Source organism: Lates calcarifer, linkage group LG3, assembly GCF_001640805.2.
Source record: "Lates calcarifer isolate ASB-BC8 linkage group LG3, TLL_Latcal_v3, whole genome shotgun sequence".
Taxonomy (NCBI): domain Eukaryota; kingdom Metazoa; phylum Chordata; class Actinopteri; family Centropomidae; genus Lates; species Lates calcarifer.
In genome coordinates this window covers 11,665,202-11,680,141 of record NC_066835.1, presented here as the reverse complement: position 1 = coordinate 11,680,141, position 14,940 = coordinate 11,665,202, and the positions used below count along the sequence as shown (strand labels likewise).

Sequence of the window (14,940 nt, the reverse complement as noted above, 5' to 3'; positions counted from 1 at the left end):
TATTAAACAAAAGGAAGAGTGGACTACAAGTTTCTACATTCAAAGGGTACTCTGGTGATTTAGTCTTCCACTAAAGGTTGGGGGGGACTCATAAAAGACAGACTAAAAAAAGATTGGTCAAAATTGATGCAGCAGAGGCCGAGACATCCTAACTTTTAGTTGGTAGAATGGGTCAAGCTCTAAAAATGCTGAATCACACATTTCCCATAATGCAACTCAACAGCATTTTCCATTAAATATGATCATGTAAGGCACTCTGTAATGCAGGTGAAAAATAAAAAACAAGAAGTGTAAATCTGTAACTTATTAAAAGAGTGCAAATAAAAAAATAATTTAAAAAAAATCAAATAAAAATCTGACCAAACATTTTTTAACAAAGTCTGACAGGTTTTTATTTTCTCTCTCATAAATAACACTGAACAAGCATCATACAGCGATAAATATCAATATTTATACACTGTAAAATTCTCTGTATTACAAAATACAGTATATGTGTAATGCACTTGATACAGATGGGGAAGTATTGCATTTCATAGCACCAAACGTGACCCTTAGCTCGCCTCTTTAAGTTACCGATCTCACACTGTACTCCTCTGTGACAGATCAGGTGTGCAGTTACATCCCAGATCCAGGTCTTGTGTGGGTATCTATGAAATATACTTCCCTTAGGAATCAGTTGTTGCATAACTAAATCTAAGTTAAGTAGAGCCCACCTAGAAAAAACCAAAGCCTTTGCTGTAAAACTGCTCTTTTTTTTTCACCACAATCTCTTTTTCAAAATCCCAGTTGAGAGGCTAAAATATTATGAAGTGTGTCCGAAATGGCCGATCAAGTTTTATGTACTTAATTTTTGCATTAAACATGGCGTAACGTCCACTTCTTTTCCCATTTCCGAGCAGAACAGCTACACGATTCACACTTTATTTGGAAAATAGAGACACTGCTGTCAGGTGAAAGCCTTTTGTATTTACAATATTTTCTCATCAAAAACTAAAGAAAAACTTGTTTCCATGCCTTTAAAAAGTAAGAAAGTGAGAGTAGTGAGTAGATTTGATAAAGCCAGCAGCCATAAAACATACTCATCTCTCTCTCTACGTAAACTTTCAATTCAAGTAAGACACTGGAAAATGTTTAAGTGTGATTTCGAAGATTTTCATGTGACAGGAGTGAGAGGCCGATCGCTAAACATCAACAAGCGATCGGAGGGTTTAAGGAAAGTCTCCAAAGAAAGTGCAACAAAGCTGAACAAGCTGTTCTGATCACAGACGTTGCTGTGTCTCTTCCACATCTTAGGCAACAGCAGAAATGTCCATCAGAGGCAGAAGGAGGTAAAAGGCAGGTTGAACACTGTAACACAAACCTGGGAATGTTGATACTCAATCTTACAGCGGAACATGGATCGACTGACAACTCAAATGCAGTTGTTTTGTTTACCTTTGAAAGGAAAATAAACGCTCACAAACAAATCTGTAACACTGGAACAGCAATTCCCAAACACTTGGCTTAAGATCTTATTGGTAGGTCTTCTATCTTTTTTTTTCTTTTTTTTTTTTTTGACTTTCAAACATTATTGCTAAATTCATACAAGAAGGGGCCCTTTCAACCAACATTTAGAATGAAAATAACTCAACAGTGTTTCAGAGGACTGACAGCATGGAATGTGTTTGGGCAAACATTGAATCTGGCTAAAAAAAGTACAAAAAAGTACACAATATTAAAGCAAAAGACAAAAAGTTGAGCCAGCAATACAACAGGCTTTTGTGAACAAATACAGGGACATAAAGATGGAGATTTCAAATAGGAGCCCTTATTATTCCTCAATCAGACTTTGTCTGAGGAGCAGCATCACAATAATTCATTTAAAAATAATAAGTATTATCACATTCATCACTTAGTGTCCGTGTTGTTTGATTGTCAGCTTCTGAGACACATCCGCTTCACCTCCTGAACAACCAAACCCCTTTCCAGTTTAACTTATCTGTATGAAAATCATGTTTGTCGGTTGTAGTGGACTGTGCAAACAAACCTACAGCACGAGAGCTTTGTTGATGCATTATTAAGAGCTAAAACACACAAAAAAATGTTCACGGGTAATTTCTATCATTACCAACATTAAGTAATAAAATAAAGTTAAGTCATATGTCACATGTGGCCTCAGCTCAGGTGGGGCCAGTGTCATGGCATCTGGTCAGCTTTATCAAATTATGGCACATAAAAAATAACGGCCTCTTTATATCATCTAGCTTACTCGTCTATAATGTAAGTAAAACCTAAAAAAAAACACAGACTAAGGTTTGAGTTATTTTGTATGCATGAGAGCATTTCTGATTAGTTTGGTTTCAGCACTGAAATATGACATTCATGCCATTTCATCACCGATGTATTGCACAGCATTGTCAAAACTATTATCTTAAGCAAGAACTATGTAATTATAACCCTAATGGATAATCTCACAGCCAAATAAAAAATGTAAAAAAGAGCTAATGTAAAACCAAATTAATCATAAACAATTAGAGGAAAGCTCGACATCTCAGTTTCAGTTCAGTGAGGGACTCTTCCTGTAGCAGAACATGTGGCTATGCTACAGAGGAGTCGCTCACGCTGCCACTTCAACTTTCCTGGCAGAAACATTCCTGAGTTTCCTGCCGCGAAATCTGCTCTCCTCTCTCCAGCTGCTCTTCTCAAAACTGCAGAAGCGCTAAAATGATCTCCGGGCAGACAAGGCCAATTTGGCTGATGTGGTCGTGAGCCAGCAGAAATCACACGGTCAGAGGGGCCTGTAGTGCTCGCTGAGAGCTTCTCCCCTCACTTCATAGTCCCAAAAATAAGACACTTAAAAAATGAACCGGACTAAAAAGCCAAAATCTTTCAAAAATATTAATAATGCCCTTATTATTCATATCGTAAATTAGCACTGGATGTAGACAAAGAAATCCTAAAATTTCCTGAAATTAAAGATAAACAGATGTAGTATGAGATAAAGGTGCATAGGCTGGCATTCTTTTGACACTGAAATGGAAAAACAATTCCTTGGTTCTCTAGAAAGCTCAAGATTGCACATTCATAGTGTTAGCAGGCAGTTAATGCCAAGCTGTTTTTTTTAAATCACTCACTCATTCATTCAGCCACTTTTGATATTTCTAAACATCATCATTTCATTGACATCTCCTGTAACAGAGTAAATGGTAAGAAGTACCTTAATGAAAATAACAACAAAACAAAAAAATACTCCCACGATGATTAACCACAAAACCATTTTCATCAGGTGCGTGATCCCACTCATATAAAAAAAAAAATGTACCGACTGAAGATGTATGTTTTCAGGGATTTTCCTCACACGCGTGATGACGTAACACGCCATCGACAAGTTTCAGGCTCTGTCTGAACTCAGCAGGTTCCCTTTAGCTCTGCAGTTCAGTTTCAGTTAAGTCATAGGAGCCACCACCACCACATTTGGTGACTTTGAGGTCACACCACATTAATGCAGTTTCCACTGCCAGCTGTCGCCCTCTTGCTGCAGTAGGTGAAGCTGCTGTGATTGGTGGAGGACCCGTTCATGTGTGACGACTTCAGCTCCATCTGGCAGGCGGCGATGGCTGCATTGAGCTCTACCTGAGCCCGATGCACGACGTAGAACATGAGGCCGATGCTGATGACGATCTGCACAAGACAAGAAGACCTCATATTGTTAAATGGCTTTCCTGTTACATGGTGGTGGTGTTTCTGCCTCATATTCTAAGGTGTATCTAATATTTTGTTCTCAAGGGCAAAAATGTTAGACACACCAACCATCAGGATATATTACACTGAAATAACAACACTCCAAACTTAAAAATTACCATAGGGTTGAACAGAGCTGAAAAGTTAGTTTGCTGCCTACAAAGTCTCTAACTACACATCCAAGACAGACATTCAGATCAGATTTTTTCTCAGCAGATACTGGTTCTGATACGTCCGATACCTACGATTGGTTACCAGCAATTGTTACAGTCTCTTATTCCTAATTTATCTGTGTACAACACTGCACCAAACTCATTGTGATCATTTGTATGTAAAGCGTTACTTCAACATTGCTTCCTTGCTAAAGATTGATACTACTCTCACATCTGTATGAAAAATATGAAGCTGCCAACAGCAGCTGGTTAGCTTAGCTTAGCACAGAGACTAGAAACAGGGAGAAAAAACTAGCCTGGCTCTTTTAACAATGAAAAAAATCTGCCTGCCAGCACCTCTAAAGTTCAGTAATTTAAGACGTTATGTCTTGTTTGTGTAAAACTGAATTGTAAAAACTATAGCTTACCATTTTAGGGGAGTTATGTGGACTATTTCTCAGCTGGGAGCACTTGGTCTTCAGGAAGGTAATGTTCTTCCAAAGGTATATTTCCCGATGTACAACTATTTATTTAAGGTCACGTTTAGGGAACTGCCGGATGGCTGCGGTGCTAAAAACGGAGTCTGTAACCTGATATAATTTAATAAAATATAATGATTTTTTTTTTAAAGAATTAATTTTTACTCAAGATTCTTGGTATTTGTATTTATATGTTTGCTGCTGAAAAAGTAAAGGTTTATGTGTATTATGTGTATCGTGGTTGACTCATAGCAGCGAGATTTATCAGCTCCTCCAGATGGAGCTTCCCACCACAAGAGTTAAAAAAAGCTTCTGTGTGATTAAGACCTTTAAGACCCTTGAACTCTGTGAGCGTCACACAGAAGCCACCCCTGATCCTGAACAGGCTGAACAGGTGTTGGCAGTGTGGCGACAGCTTGAAATGACTTTTGGAGCTATACACACAGAATTGTCTGCATATTTAGCATAGCTACATAAGTTTTAACATTTGTTCTTCAGACGTTTATGTAACTACAGATTTAAAGCAGAGACAGATGTCTTGGTCTGAGAGGCTTCGTAGACGTGACTTTAGGATGTGAGGGAGGAAAAAAAAAAACAGATTCACCGACAGAACATTTTACTTCAGTATGAGGGTGTGGTCCAAATTTGCCTATTCACTGCTATATAAATACAGTTCTCAGAAAGGAGGAACAGGTGTGTCACCTGCAATCCGTGTGTGCTTGACGTATTATAATCATTCTAACTGCTACTATTAGAACTCAACTAGAGCTGTGAAACAACATGCATTTCTCAGAACCAGACAGTGTGCAGTCTCTTGTGTCTGTGTGGCGGAGGTCATTTGGGTTGTGTCAGTGGAAAACATGTTTTCCCTGTTGCCATGTCAACGTCCTGGTGAACTAATGGTGTTCTCTGAAATACTCTTTACATATGTTTGTTTAGTAGGGATGCTACTAAACATCTGAGTAGCAAAAGAACTAATTAGTAATTTGCTGTATTCCTAATTGCAGAACATTTGGTGGAAATGTAGCTGTTAATGCAGAAGTGATGCACCACAATCCTGATTTTCCTTTTCAAAAACTTGAAGAAGTGCAATAGTTCTGGTACAAAATTTCAGAAAATTATTTTAACACTGTTAAAATAATGTTAAATGGTGAGAGTGAAGTGTCTCCTCCTCTCATATCCATCTTTGACACTTTAGGACCACTACAAAGCAAAATGTGAAACCCAGGGTTATTTCAGGACATTAGGAAAACCAGTATCTCACTCACCTGCAGGCTGAACACAAAGTAGCCACTGATGCTCTGCTCAGCGATGACATCCTCCATGGTGCGGAGCGTGGTGCCCAGGTAGGAGTTGAGAAGCTGGGTGGGCAACAGACCCACAGAGGAGGCCACCAGGTAGTTTGGCAAGGACACGTCTGTGATCTTGAAATGGATACAATGAAAAGAAACTTGTTTTAATTTTTAATTGATTTAAGCACTCTGGTTTATATGTTTTACACTGATATGGAAAAACAAGCCAGGATTAAGGCTGGAGTTCAATTCATGTGACACTGTTTCATCTCCAGCATTAAATCTGCTTATGAACTTGACTCCTGCAGTTTGAAATTACACAATAATATTTTAAACTAAAACTCAACAACAACAGAAGTCAATCTACATGACTTTGCGTGTGTCACTGAAATAAATAAGACATTAAAGATTAAAGATTCGAGACACTGGGTGTTTAACACTCTATCTTTTGAATTAAATATATGTACCAATTGAAACTATAGGAAGGTTGGAGGTCTGACAAAATTAAACAATATGATCTTGGAAACTTGAGCTGGGTTAAAAAGCTGATCACAAATCTATAACTTGGCAACAATATGAAGTAATGCAAACTGAATCAGTTCCAATCAATGGATGAATCCATGTCAAGTGAATTCATACAGGATTTGTTCAGGTCTTGAACAGGATGTTGGACAGCACTTACTCCTAAGATGCAGCTGTAATTGTGTTCCTGGTGACAGTTACAGCAGTTCTTATTCAAAAAAAAAAAAAACTGCAGCAAATGAACAAATTTCCAGCCACAAGAGACAACAATCAGCAAAATCTTGCTTGGATTGGTAAACAGATTCCAAGTACCATCTGGTGTAATTACCTTGAACTACAACACACTATCACACATCCAAGCCCAGTGTCTCATTTCATATATTGGTACAACCACCTAAATATAAACAAGTGCCTGGTTCGCTGTCACCCTTGATCCCTTGATTAAGTGATGACATAAGCCGATGCGTGTCTGCACCGGCTGTGTGAGGATGTGACCTTGGGACCATGTGTACTGTGACTACACTGTGGCTGATAGCGGCGTGTCGGGGGCCATTGCGTGTTGCTGCAAGACTCTATGTGTGCCAAAATGTTATCAGGACTGGAAAACATTTGTGCTAGATGCAGCCCGAGTGTCTCCTCACAGTGATAAATCCCCAGCCCTTTCCTGTAATCACACCGCACACTGATAAGACCCTGAGTTACACTTCACAGGACGCTGACATTATCAAAATCTGGTTAATCAAGCTGATGTTGTCGAGCTGTGTTTCCTCCCTGATGTTCCATCAAGCATTTTTTTCCTCAGCACTATCATGTAACAGTGCTTTCTCCTTGAAAGATTAGCGCTGATGTGTCCACACTGTGTGTCAACACAGTCAAAACGCCCTCAGCTCATCTCTGAGACATGGCATGTGATTCTGTGAGAGCCGCAGAAGAAGAAAAAGGAACACGCTCTCTTCCTCTGAGCCATCAACCCCGAGTTGTGAGGCACATGTCCTCTGAAGTCTCTTCCCACCCAGGAATCTAGCGTATGCAGCTGCCTTATGTACGATGTGGGAAGGGCTGGTCGTTGGTATTTTTATAACCACGGCAGAGAGAGAGAATTCCCACTGAACCTCCTACTCGTTTCTGCAAGCCTGTGTATCAAGATAATCTGCAAATTCAAGTGAAAAAGCATCCCATCCTAGGCTTGACCTGATTTGTATTCAGAGCGGCAGCAATGCAGGTCTAAGTTTGTGCTTGTAAACAAAACAGTAAGTAGGGTATGTTGACTGCGTAGTAAATTTAAGGATTGCTACTGTGATGCTGTTTCCTTTTTTTATCGGGGTGTGAAGGATGAAGCAAGGGTTGTGATTAAATGCTGCACAAACATGTTTGCCCATAGTTAGGGTTCTATAAATCACATGATACATCTCCCAATTGCTTCATCAGCTCATTATGACAGAAGAGGGATGGAGCCAGGGCCAGCCGGCAGTGTTAAAGGTTATAAGGCTGTAATAAAATACACGTGGGGCTCTAAATACGTCCACTTCGTCCTCAAAGAAACATTTTTCCTGAGCTGTCCCATTGTTTTGCTAACTGCTGCAGTCTCTGTGTCGTTTTAGGTTACCCGCTATAATGTAGCACCATCCACTTCAGCAGAAAGTAAGCGAGGGGGCACGGTGAAATGTAGCCTCACCCACAGAAAGTGCTTACCAAGGGCAGAGCAGACAACACATAATTCCACAGTGAGCCAGTATGAGGCCTAGAAGTACCCACCCACGGTTAGTTTCACCTTTTATTGTTGAGAATCAGACCATAAAGATACAATATCAGCTCGGCTTAATAACGAGCCTCCAGGTAAGATGAATTACAAGGTGTGCAGTAGAGAGCGAGTGAGTAGTAGGTTGGGTTTCAAACCCCCTCCAGGCCAGGAAGTGAGAATGTAGCAGAGGAGGCAGGCAGAGACAGGGACTCAGCTTATTCGCCTGCTTCTGGCAGGGTCGGCTGAACTCCCTGGTGAAGGCTCCACCCGACCATTTACCTCTCCAGCTGGAACAAAATAGCTGATCACTCAAAAACAGCATGCATGAGCACGTGACAAGAACTGTTTGACTCATCTCCTTCTACCTCGGGCCGCTATCCGAATCGGAGAGTATGCCAATCAATAAATGACCTTGACCCACCAGATACTGGTTTATTTTTTTTATCTGTAAAATGTCCCACACATGGCATTTCTTTTGGTCACAAAAAACTCATTTAAGGGACTTTATCAAAATGTTTATGTTGCAAGTTATATAAAGAAAATTAATATAAGCCCATATATCATTATCAGATTTCATGTATAGGTCAGGATATAGTTAGTTTAACTTCATTGACATACAGACAGTGGACAAAATATTGTATACTGGTGTGGAAAGGATTTTGAAAATCACAGCCCAAAATGCAGGTGCCTTGGTAAAAAACAAACAAACAAGAACTGATTCCTGTTTCTGTAGATCCATAATCAAGGGGAAGTACCTCAGAAGTCATGACAATGAGTCAAACATGGACAAACTGCATTAGCTGAAACTAACCAGTGGAAATATGACAAATGCAAACTGGCATATAGAAAATAAGACCCACTTTTATAGCAACTGGGGTTGAGCGACTTGAAAGCTGATGTCCTTTTTCATGAAGTGTTTGTTTGCTTTCCCCTGCAGATAATAACCCAGGGCACGCTCAAAAGCAGTATTTTACAAGACTGTCAATTACTTCTCCTTATAATTGACAGTCTGACAAACTGATTGAAGGGCACCAATAACACTGGTGACAGTGAGAGCAGCTGGCCAACACTTTGTAAAAGGTCCGTCCTTTTGACTTTGACACCTCATTTTCACCTCTCCAGACTGGAGCAGCAAGTTCAATGTTGTGACTAATGTTAAAGCTTCAGCCCCGATCCTGGCATGAGATGGATGTTTCAACCCTTGGACAGAGAGCTATGTCCTTACTGTGGAGCCTGAAGTATGAACCAGTGACAAACAGAAGCCGTTTAAGTCATTCAGGCAAAAGAAAACCATCTGCTCGGCATGTCTTGTTCAAAAACAGGACAGGTGAACTGCTACCTATAGTGTTGAACTAATACACAGGAATCAATCATTTTTATCTTTGCAAACTCTCTTAATCCTGGAGGTAAACTATACATAATCCTAAATTTAATTCACAGCAGTATTTCATGTATACTCATCACAATGACCTGAGAAAACACACAGAGTTGTGATGCGAACATCCTAATAATGGAGGAACACACTAATTTTTAGCCTCATACTGCATTCAAATGGATTTTCAAATAGATCATCACAGATTCTGAAGAGCACCTCCACTCTCTTCACCGATTTTTGTCAACTCCCACCAAAATCCCTGGTTCTGTCAGCTCACCGCTCAACTCTAATGTCACAGCCCGAGCATTTAAGTTTGGATATGCTTCTCAAATACCACCCTCAGTCAATGTACAAGTGCAGCACAAACATGTACTGCCTCTAGTGCTTCTTGTACCATCAGTCAGCTGATTCCAGAGATGATCTCATATCACTGCTGCCAAATGTTTTCGCTTATCTGAGGGTATTGTCATAATGAAATATAAATTTACAAAAACAACACTAATTCTAGCATGAAGCAGCGCCCCTGAGCTGTTAGTACTCTACTGTTTAATCATCACTTTGAACATTCCTTCTACAAATGTATACAAAACTGATATCCAGTTCTATAACAAATGTAAAAAACAAATGTAAAAATCAACACTTTTATCACTCAATCCAAAAACATGCAATGCACCAACAATTATTATAATGTGAGTTGAATTACATGGAATATATTCCAAGTCAAAAATAATGCGAGTTCAACACATTTTCATAACAGAACACAAAAGAGTTTTGGAAAAGGCAGCCAATCGTGCTAATGGTTATAATGTTAATAAATACTACATGTGTGACATATTTTGTTTAAAATCTCAGTTTTAAATATCAACACAGAGTCGTTGACTCATCTCTTTAGTCGTTCTGAAATCTGGGTGAGGTGTCCTTATTTAGGATTATTATGTTGACTATGGTTTCTAATATCTTGCGTCCTCATGTATGTTGATGAGGGCAGACCAAGATAATGGAAATAAAAAATAAAACCTAAAGAAAATTTACCAGAGCTGGATCAATAGAGCTGACACATCTCAAGATCTGAATGAATTTAACAAAGCAGTGTTTATTGTCAAGTGGCAGAACTGTCAAAAGCCAAGTAACCAATCTCCATACAGCTGTGACATGTCTTAGTAAATCAGTCACCTCAGAAAACATACTGGTTTTGCAGCATGCAATTACTGTGCTTGAGAAACACACTTACGTCATCATCTTTTTTTCTCCTTTTCCTGCCTAAGGCCTGTGCATCAACTCCTTCATGCTCTCAGCTATAAATGCCTTTCAAGCTCCCCACTTTGCATCCACTTCTGGATGTTTGTGCTACTGTTTTCTTTCAACACTATTTTGATGCTCTTCTCGACAAACATTTTTCGCAGCAGCAGCTGCAACAGCTGAAGTTAAGGGGAAATAAAATGTCACTAGTCACATAAAAAAGAATCAGTGAAATACTGCATGTGATGATGCCTTTGACAGCATTTTAATCCTGTTGCTTTCTAGTTTTAAAATGTGTGGTCTGCCCCCAAAACTGGGTGTTTTTTTAAGTAGGCTAGATTCCAACGTGACCAGAACAAACTGAACTTTGTTCTTTTTGCTGACTTTACCCCTGGACATATTTCCATGTTACTTATGGAAATAACATGGAAAGTCTGTTTGACTTTCCATGTTATTTGACTTTCCATGTTATTTGTAGTGAAAGTCTGTTTGACGAGCCCCACATTTTAACTCATAAAAATTGCATATAGATTTCAACATCTCAACTCCTGAGCACTGACGCTAAACTACAAATGTATTTAGATGAACTATGTTTCACCCCAGTCGGATTTTCATTGGGTCAAAATATTTGCATATACATGTAAATATCATGTACATCAACTGTGTCTCTGCATTATTTGCTTATGTACAGAGGATGTAAGCAGCAGTCTCTCAAGATACAGTTTTCTACTGTGCAAAACCTGATATGGTTTTCACTGTTAGTGCTATGCCAATACACTGAAGTAGCAACTATTTTATCTGATATTCTCCAATTCTGCAGCCTTTTTAATTTCAATATTTAATGTAAACAACCATCTGACTACTTTTTAGGATGCAGGCTTACGTAAGGCAATTATGTTATGGAAATAATAATTATGTCAATTCCAGCTCCGTGTGAGAATCTGGTGCAATTGGAGGTCTTTTTCTGCTGCAGTATGTCTTGTAATACTCTGGAGATCTAAGCCTGAGTGACTACATAACATCAAGTTCACCCTCAGGTCGGTATTCCTCATTAATCATTCAATTACAACTGGCATAACATTTTCCATGTTGCATGACCCCCTCCCTGCCCCCAGCTGATCTTCTACAATACAGTAACACATCCCTCAAGGCTTTTCCCATTTGGCGTTATCAATGAGTTGACTGTGAAGGGTAATCAGCCAGTATAAATTATTCATGCCATGCATGAAGGACAAGGGCCTCAGGTTAAGTGCAGGAGTGCAGTTGAGAGTAATATCCTGATAGTTCTTAGCTTTATAATGTCAATCACATGGGTTTAGTTGCCTTGACTGATGACTTCAGATTTAAAGAAAAACAATGTCCATGATTTAGTCTAGATTATGTTAAAATCACTGGATTGTTATTGAGCTCAGACTAAACATTGCTTCAAATAAAACTATGAGCTGATATAATAATTGCTGTCCTTAGGCTACAGCAGAATCCATTTCATAGCAGCACTTCCCCTATCTACAACAGGAATGAGTTTCCTCCCTCTGGGAACTAGAAGACTGAGGACAATAGAGGAGGTGTCACATGTAGATCTGATTTCCCATGTGTCAGGTTGGCCTAACAATAAGAATGTATGTGCCTTCTAAAACCAAAAAGGTCACAGGTTTGATTGTCATGACTGCATGTGATATGCTGACCCGTCCTCTAGTAGGTTAATGAGCTCTGCTCCTGGCCAGTTCACTGCTGTGAGTGGGTGAGTTTATAATACATGACTGTCTAATGTCCTTCTGAAGTGAACAGGAAAAGCTGACAATAGTGTTTTCATACTCACCGAGAAAACTGCATTTTGAAGCCCAAAAGGAATGGGGGTGAGTCTCGCTAAGGCCACAACTTTGAGTCCACTTCCTCCCTCCACCACTCGTATGACAGCACTGAGCTGTTCACTGTTCCCAACTTTGTTCAGAACCCAGTCAGTCAATAAGCGTTTGCACACCAGGTGTGCCACGAAGGTCCCTATTAAAACTCCCACCATGACTAGTCCCATGCCCAGCACAAAGCCGTAGAGGTAGCCAGCTGCCACGTTAAGAACAATATATCCCCATCCACATGGAAATGACACAATAATCAAACCAACTATAAACAGCAAGGCTCCGACGAGGCTGTCCAAGCTCTCCACCCAGAGCAGGAGGTCCTTGAGGTATTGGCGCACAAGGGCAACCGAGGAGAAGCACACAGCAGTCAGGATGCATGCCAGCAGGGCGCTCTTGAAGCAAAAGGTGGTGATACAGCACGGGTGTCTAAACTCTCCACCACTGGCAAAGGTCGTCCCCCCTGTGTCGCTGATAACCTCGGGGTCTCCGTCTGACTTCCCTATGCCAGCCCCTCTCTCGTCAAAGGCGCTGCATATCAGGATGTCAATTTTGTCACACTCCTCCGTGGCAGTTCTCTGCAGCCAGCGGTTCAGCTGAATTTGCGCCTTGCCCACCGCATGCTTGATGAGCTTGGTGAAAAGCTGCACGGTCGTGGCCCCTGACACTGACATATTGGCCCTCAAATGAGCTCTGGGGACCAGCAGCAGGGCTCAGATGAACTGTCCGACCTGGAGACAGCTGTGACGTTAAGAGGGTTTCTCACGGTCTTTACATCCAGCGCAAGTCCATGTCTTGCAGTGTCAAATTGTTGAGCTCCAGCAGAGACGAGTATTTATGAATGATTAAGAGGATGGCTTCAGCAGTGGCAACCCATCGCTCTGCAACTTTGAGAGCAACTGTGTAGTGACACATACAGATGAAATCCGCCACTCTCCTTGGCCATTACATAAACTGTCCAATATAACAGTGTTTATCTTGGGTACACTAGCTGGGCAACGTACCACTCCAACGACTTACAAGCGCCAGTTTTGTAGTCTCTGTCTGAAACACTCGCCATATTCAGAGTTGCCACCCCTCAGCTTCAGGACAGTGCAGAGTCGATGGATGGAGGGAGCTGTCAGGGCAGCAGAGAGACGGGTTGTGGGGACACTGACGATTCAACACAACACTTTTTTGGACCGAGACGTGGTGCAAAAGCATCAACTTTGATGACACCACCCCATCCTGCTAACGATAACCCACTAGCATAAATCACTGCAAGGCTAACTTACTCCGGTCGTTAGCTAACAAGCTCGCAGTGTGCAGTAAGTCCTCCGCTGCATTTCAGAGACTAAAGCTGGCCTCCAGCTCCTCTTCCCCCTCTTCTCCCGGACACACAGAGCCACACACGGGACGCAGAAGTCGGGTGTGAAAGCGCAGGTCGCCGTTTCTCCGCAGGGCTTGGGTGTTGTTGTTCCTCTCGTCGCCTTCCCTCCGCGTTGGAAGCCGCTGATGTCGCTGCTGCTCGAGCTCTTCACACCGACCACTGTTTGTGTCCCAGAATGCCAAGTAACCTCAGCCCACGTGACCGTCCGTTTCACCTCCTCGTCCAATCAGGGGGGATACCACTGGCCATCGCGAGATTTCACTATACATTTGGTTTGTTTTGGATGAATTATCTTTACACGGTTTCCTCCTGCGGTCAGCCACCCTGCTGCCACATAAGCAGACCTAACTATTACACAACCAAACAGTAACGTGTTAATTACCTCATCCTCAGACTTTACTGTTAACATTTTATACTTAAATTCTAAGTGCTAATAGTTAAGAAGACATGTCAATTTAACACTATACATACATATATATATATATATATATATATATATATATATATATACTTCTACTTCTTGTGATAGACCCTATTAGGTAGGGTAGATTAGCTTTTTAGTTAAGCGTTCCTAATAAACTGACACCTGACTGAATATTACATTCATTTTTTTTTTTTACTTTTCACATTTTTTTTTTACTGATATTGGCTATAACATGCATTTTAAAGTAACTTGGCTTTATAACGTTGGGTTGTTTAACCTATAACATTCATCAGTTTTATAAGTTGATCATATTTTTTGTTGAAATAGTTTTAATTTTCAGTGTAACTACTAATTGCAGTTGTGAAGACAGGCATAGTGGAGTTAAAAGTACAATATTTCCCTCTGTGTATGTAGCTGAGTAGGCAAACAGAGTAGCATAAAAGTACTTTAGAATTGTAGTGGAGTAAAGTATTTCAGTTAATTTGCTTAGTTACTTTCCACCACTGTTAAGACATGTGTTCATAAACTATTCTGAAAGTGGCAGTGGTGGAGGAAGCACTCACATCGTTCACTTAAGCAAAAGTAACATTCGCAAAGTCCAAATAATCCAGTTAAATAAGAGTCTTGCATTCAAATTTTAAGGCAATCAAAAGTACACATTATGCAGAATGGATCAGAGTGTTACATTATTACATAATTAATACTGGGTTATTACCACTGACTAATTAACTTCTAAGCAGCATTTTTGTAGGCGGCTGAGGTGGAGCTAAT

The 14,940-nt window shown here is 40.4% G+C and overlaps 1 protein-coding gene across 1 annotated transcript; it reads right to left on the bottom strand.

Moving 5' to 3' along the window:
* Positions 1 to 366: 366 nt before the first annotated feature.
* Positions 367 to 13,933, bottom strand: tmem64 (transmembrane protein 64). Its single transcript, XM_018698075.2, has 3 exons — positions 12,340 to 13,933; positions 5,620 to 5,775; positions 367 to 3,660 (listed from the first exon to the last, which is right to left on the bottom strand). Exons 1-3 carry the CDS (start codon positions 13,048 to 13,050, stop codon positions 3,469 to 3,471), a joined length of 1,059 nt encoding a protein of 352 aa, XP_018553591.1. The 5' UTR covers positions 13,051 to 13,933; the 3' UTR covers positions 367 to 3,468.
* Between the last annotated feature and the right edge of the window lie 1,007 nt (positions 13,934 to 14,940).

What these genes read in the sequence shown, in the direction of transcription:
- tmem64 (XM_018698075.2), bottom strand. Translation starts at nt 13,050, where the DNA reads ATGTCAGTGTCAGGGGCCACGACCGTGCAGCTTTTCACCAAGCTCATC. An exon ending in TTCAAAATGCAGTTTTCTCG is followed by an intron (nt 5,776 to 12,339) that starts GTGAGTATGAAA and finishes ATCCATTTCAAG; the next exon opens with ATCACAGACGTGTCCTTGCC. An exon ending in ACTTTGTGTTCAGCCTGCAG is followed by an intron (nt 3,661 to 5,619) that starts GTGAGTGAGATA and finishes TGTCTTGTGCAG; the next exon opens with ATCGTCATCAGCATCGGCCT.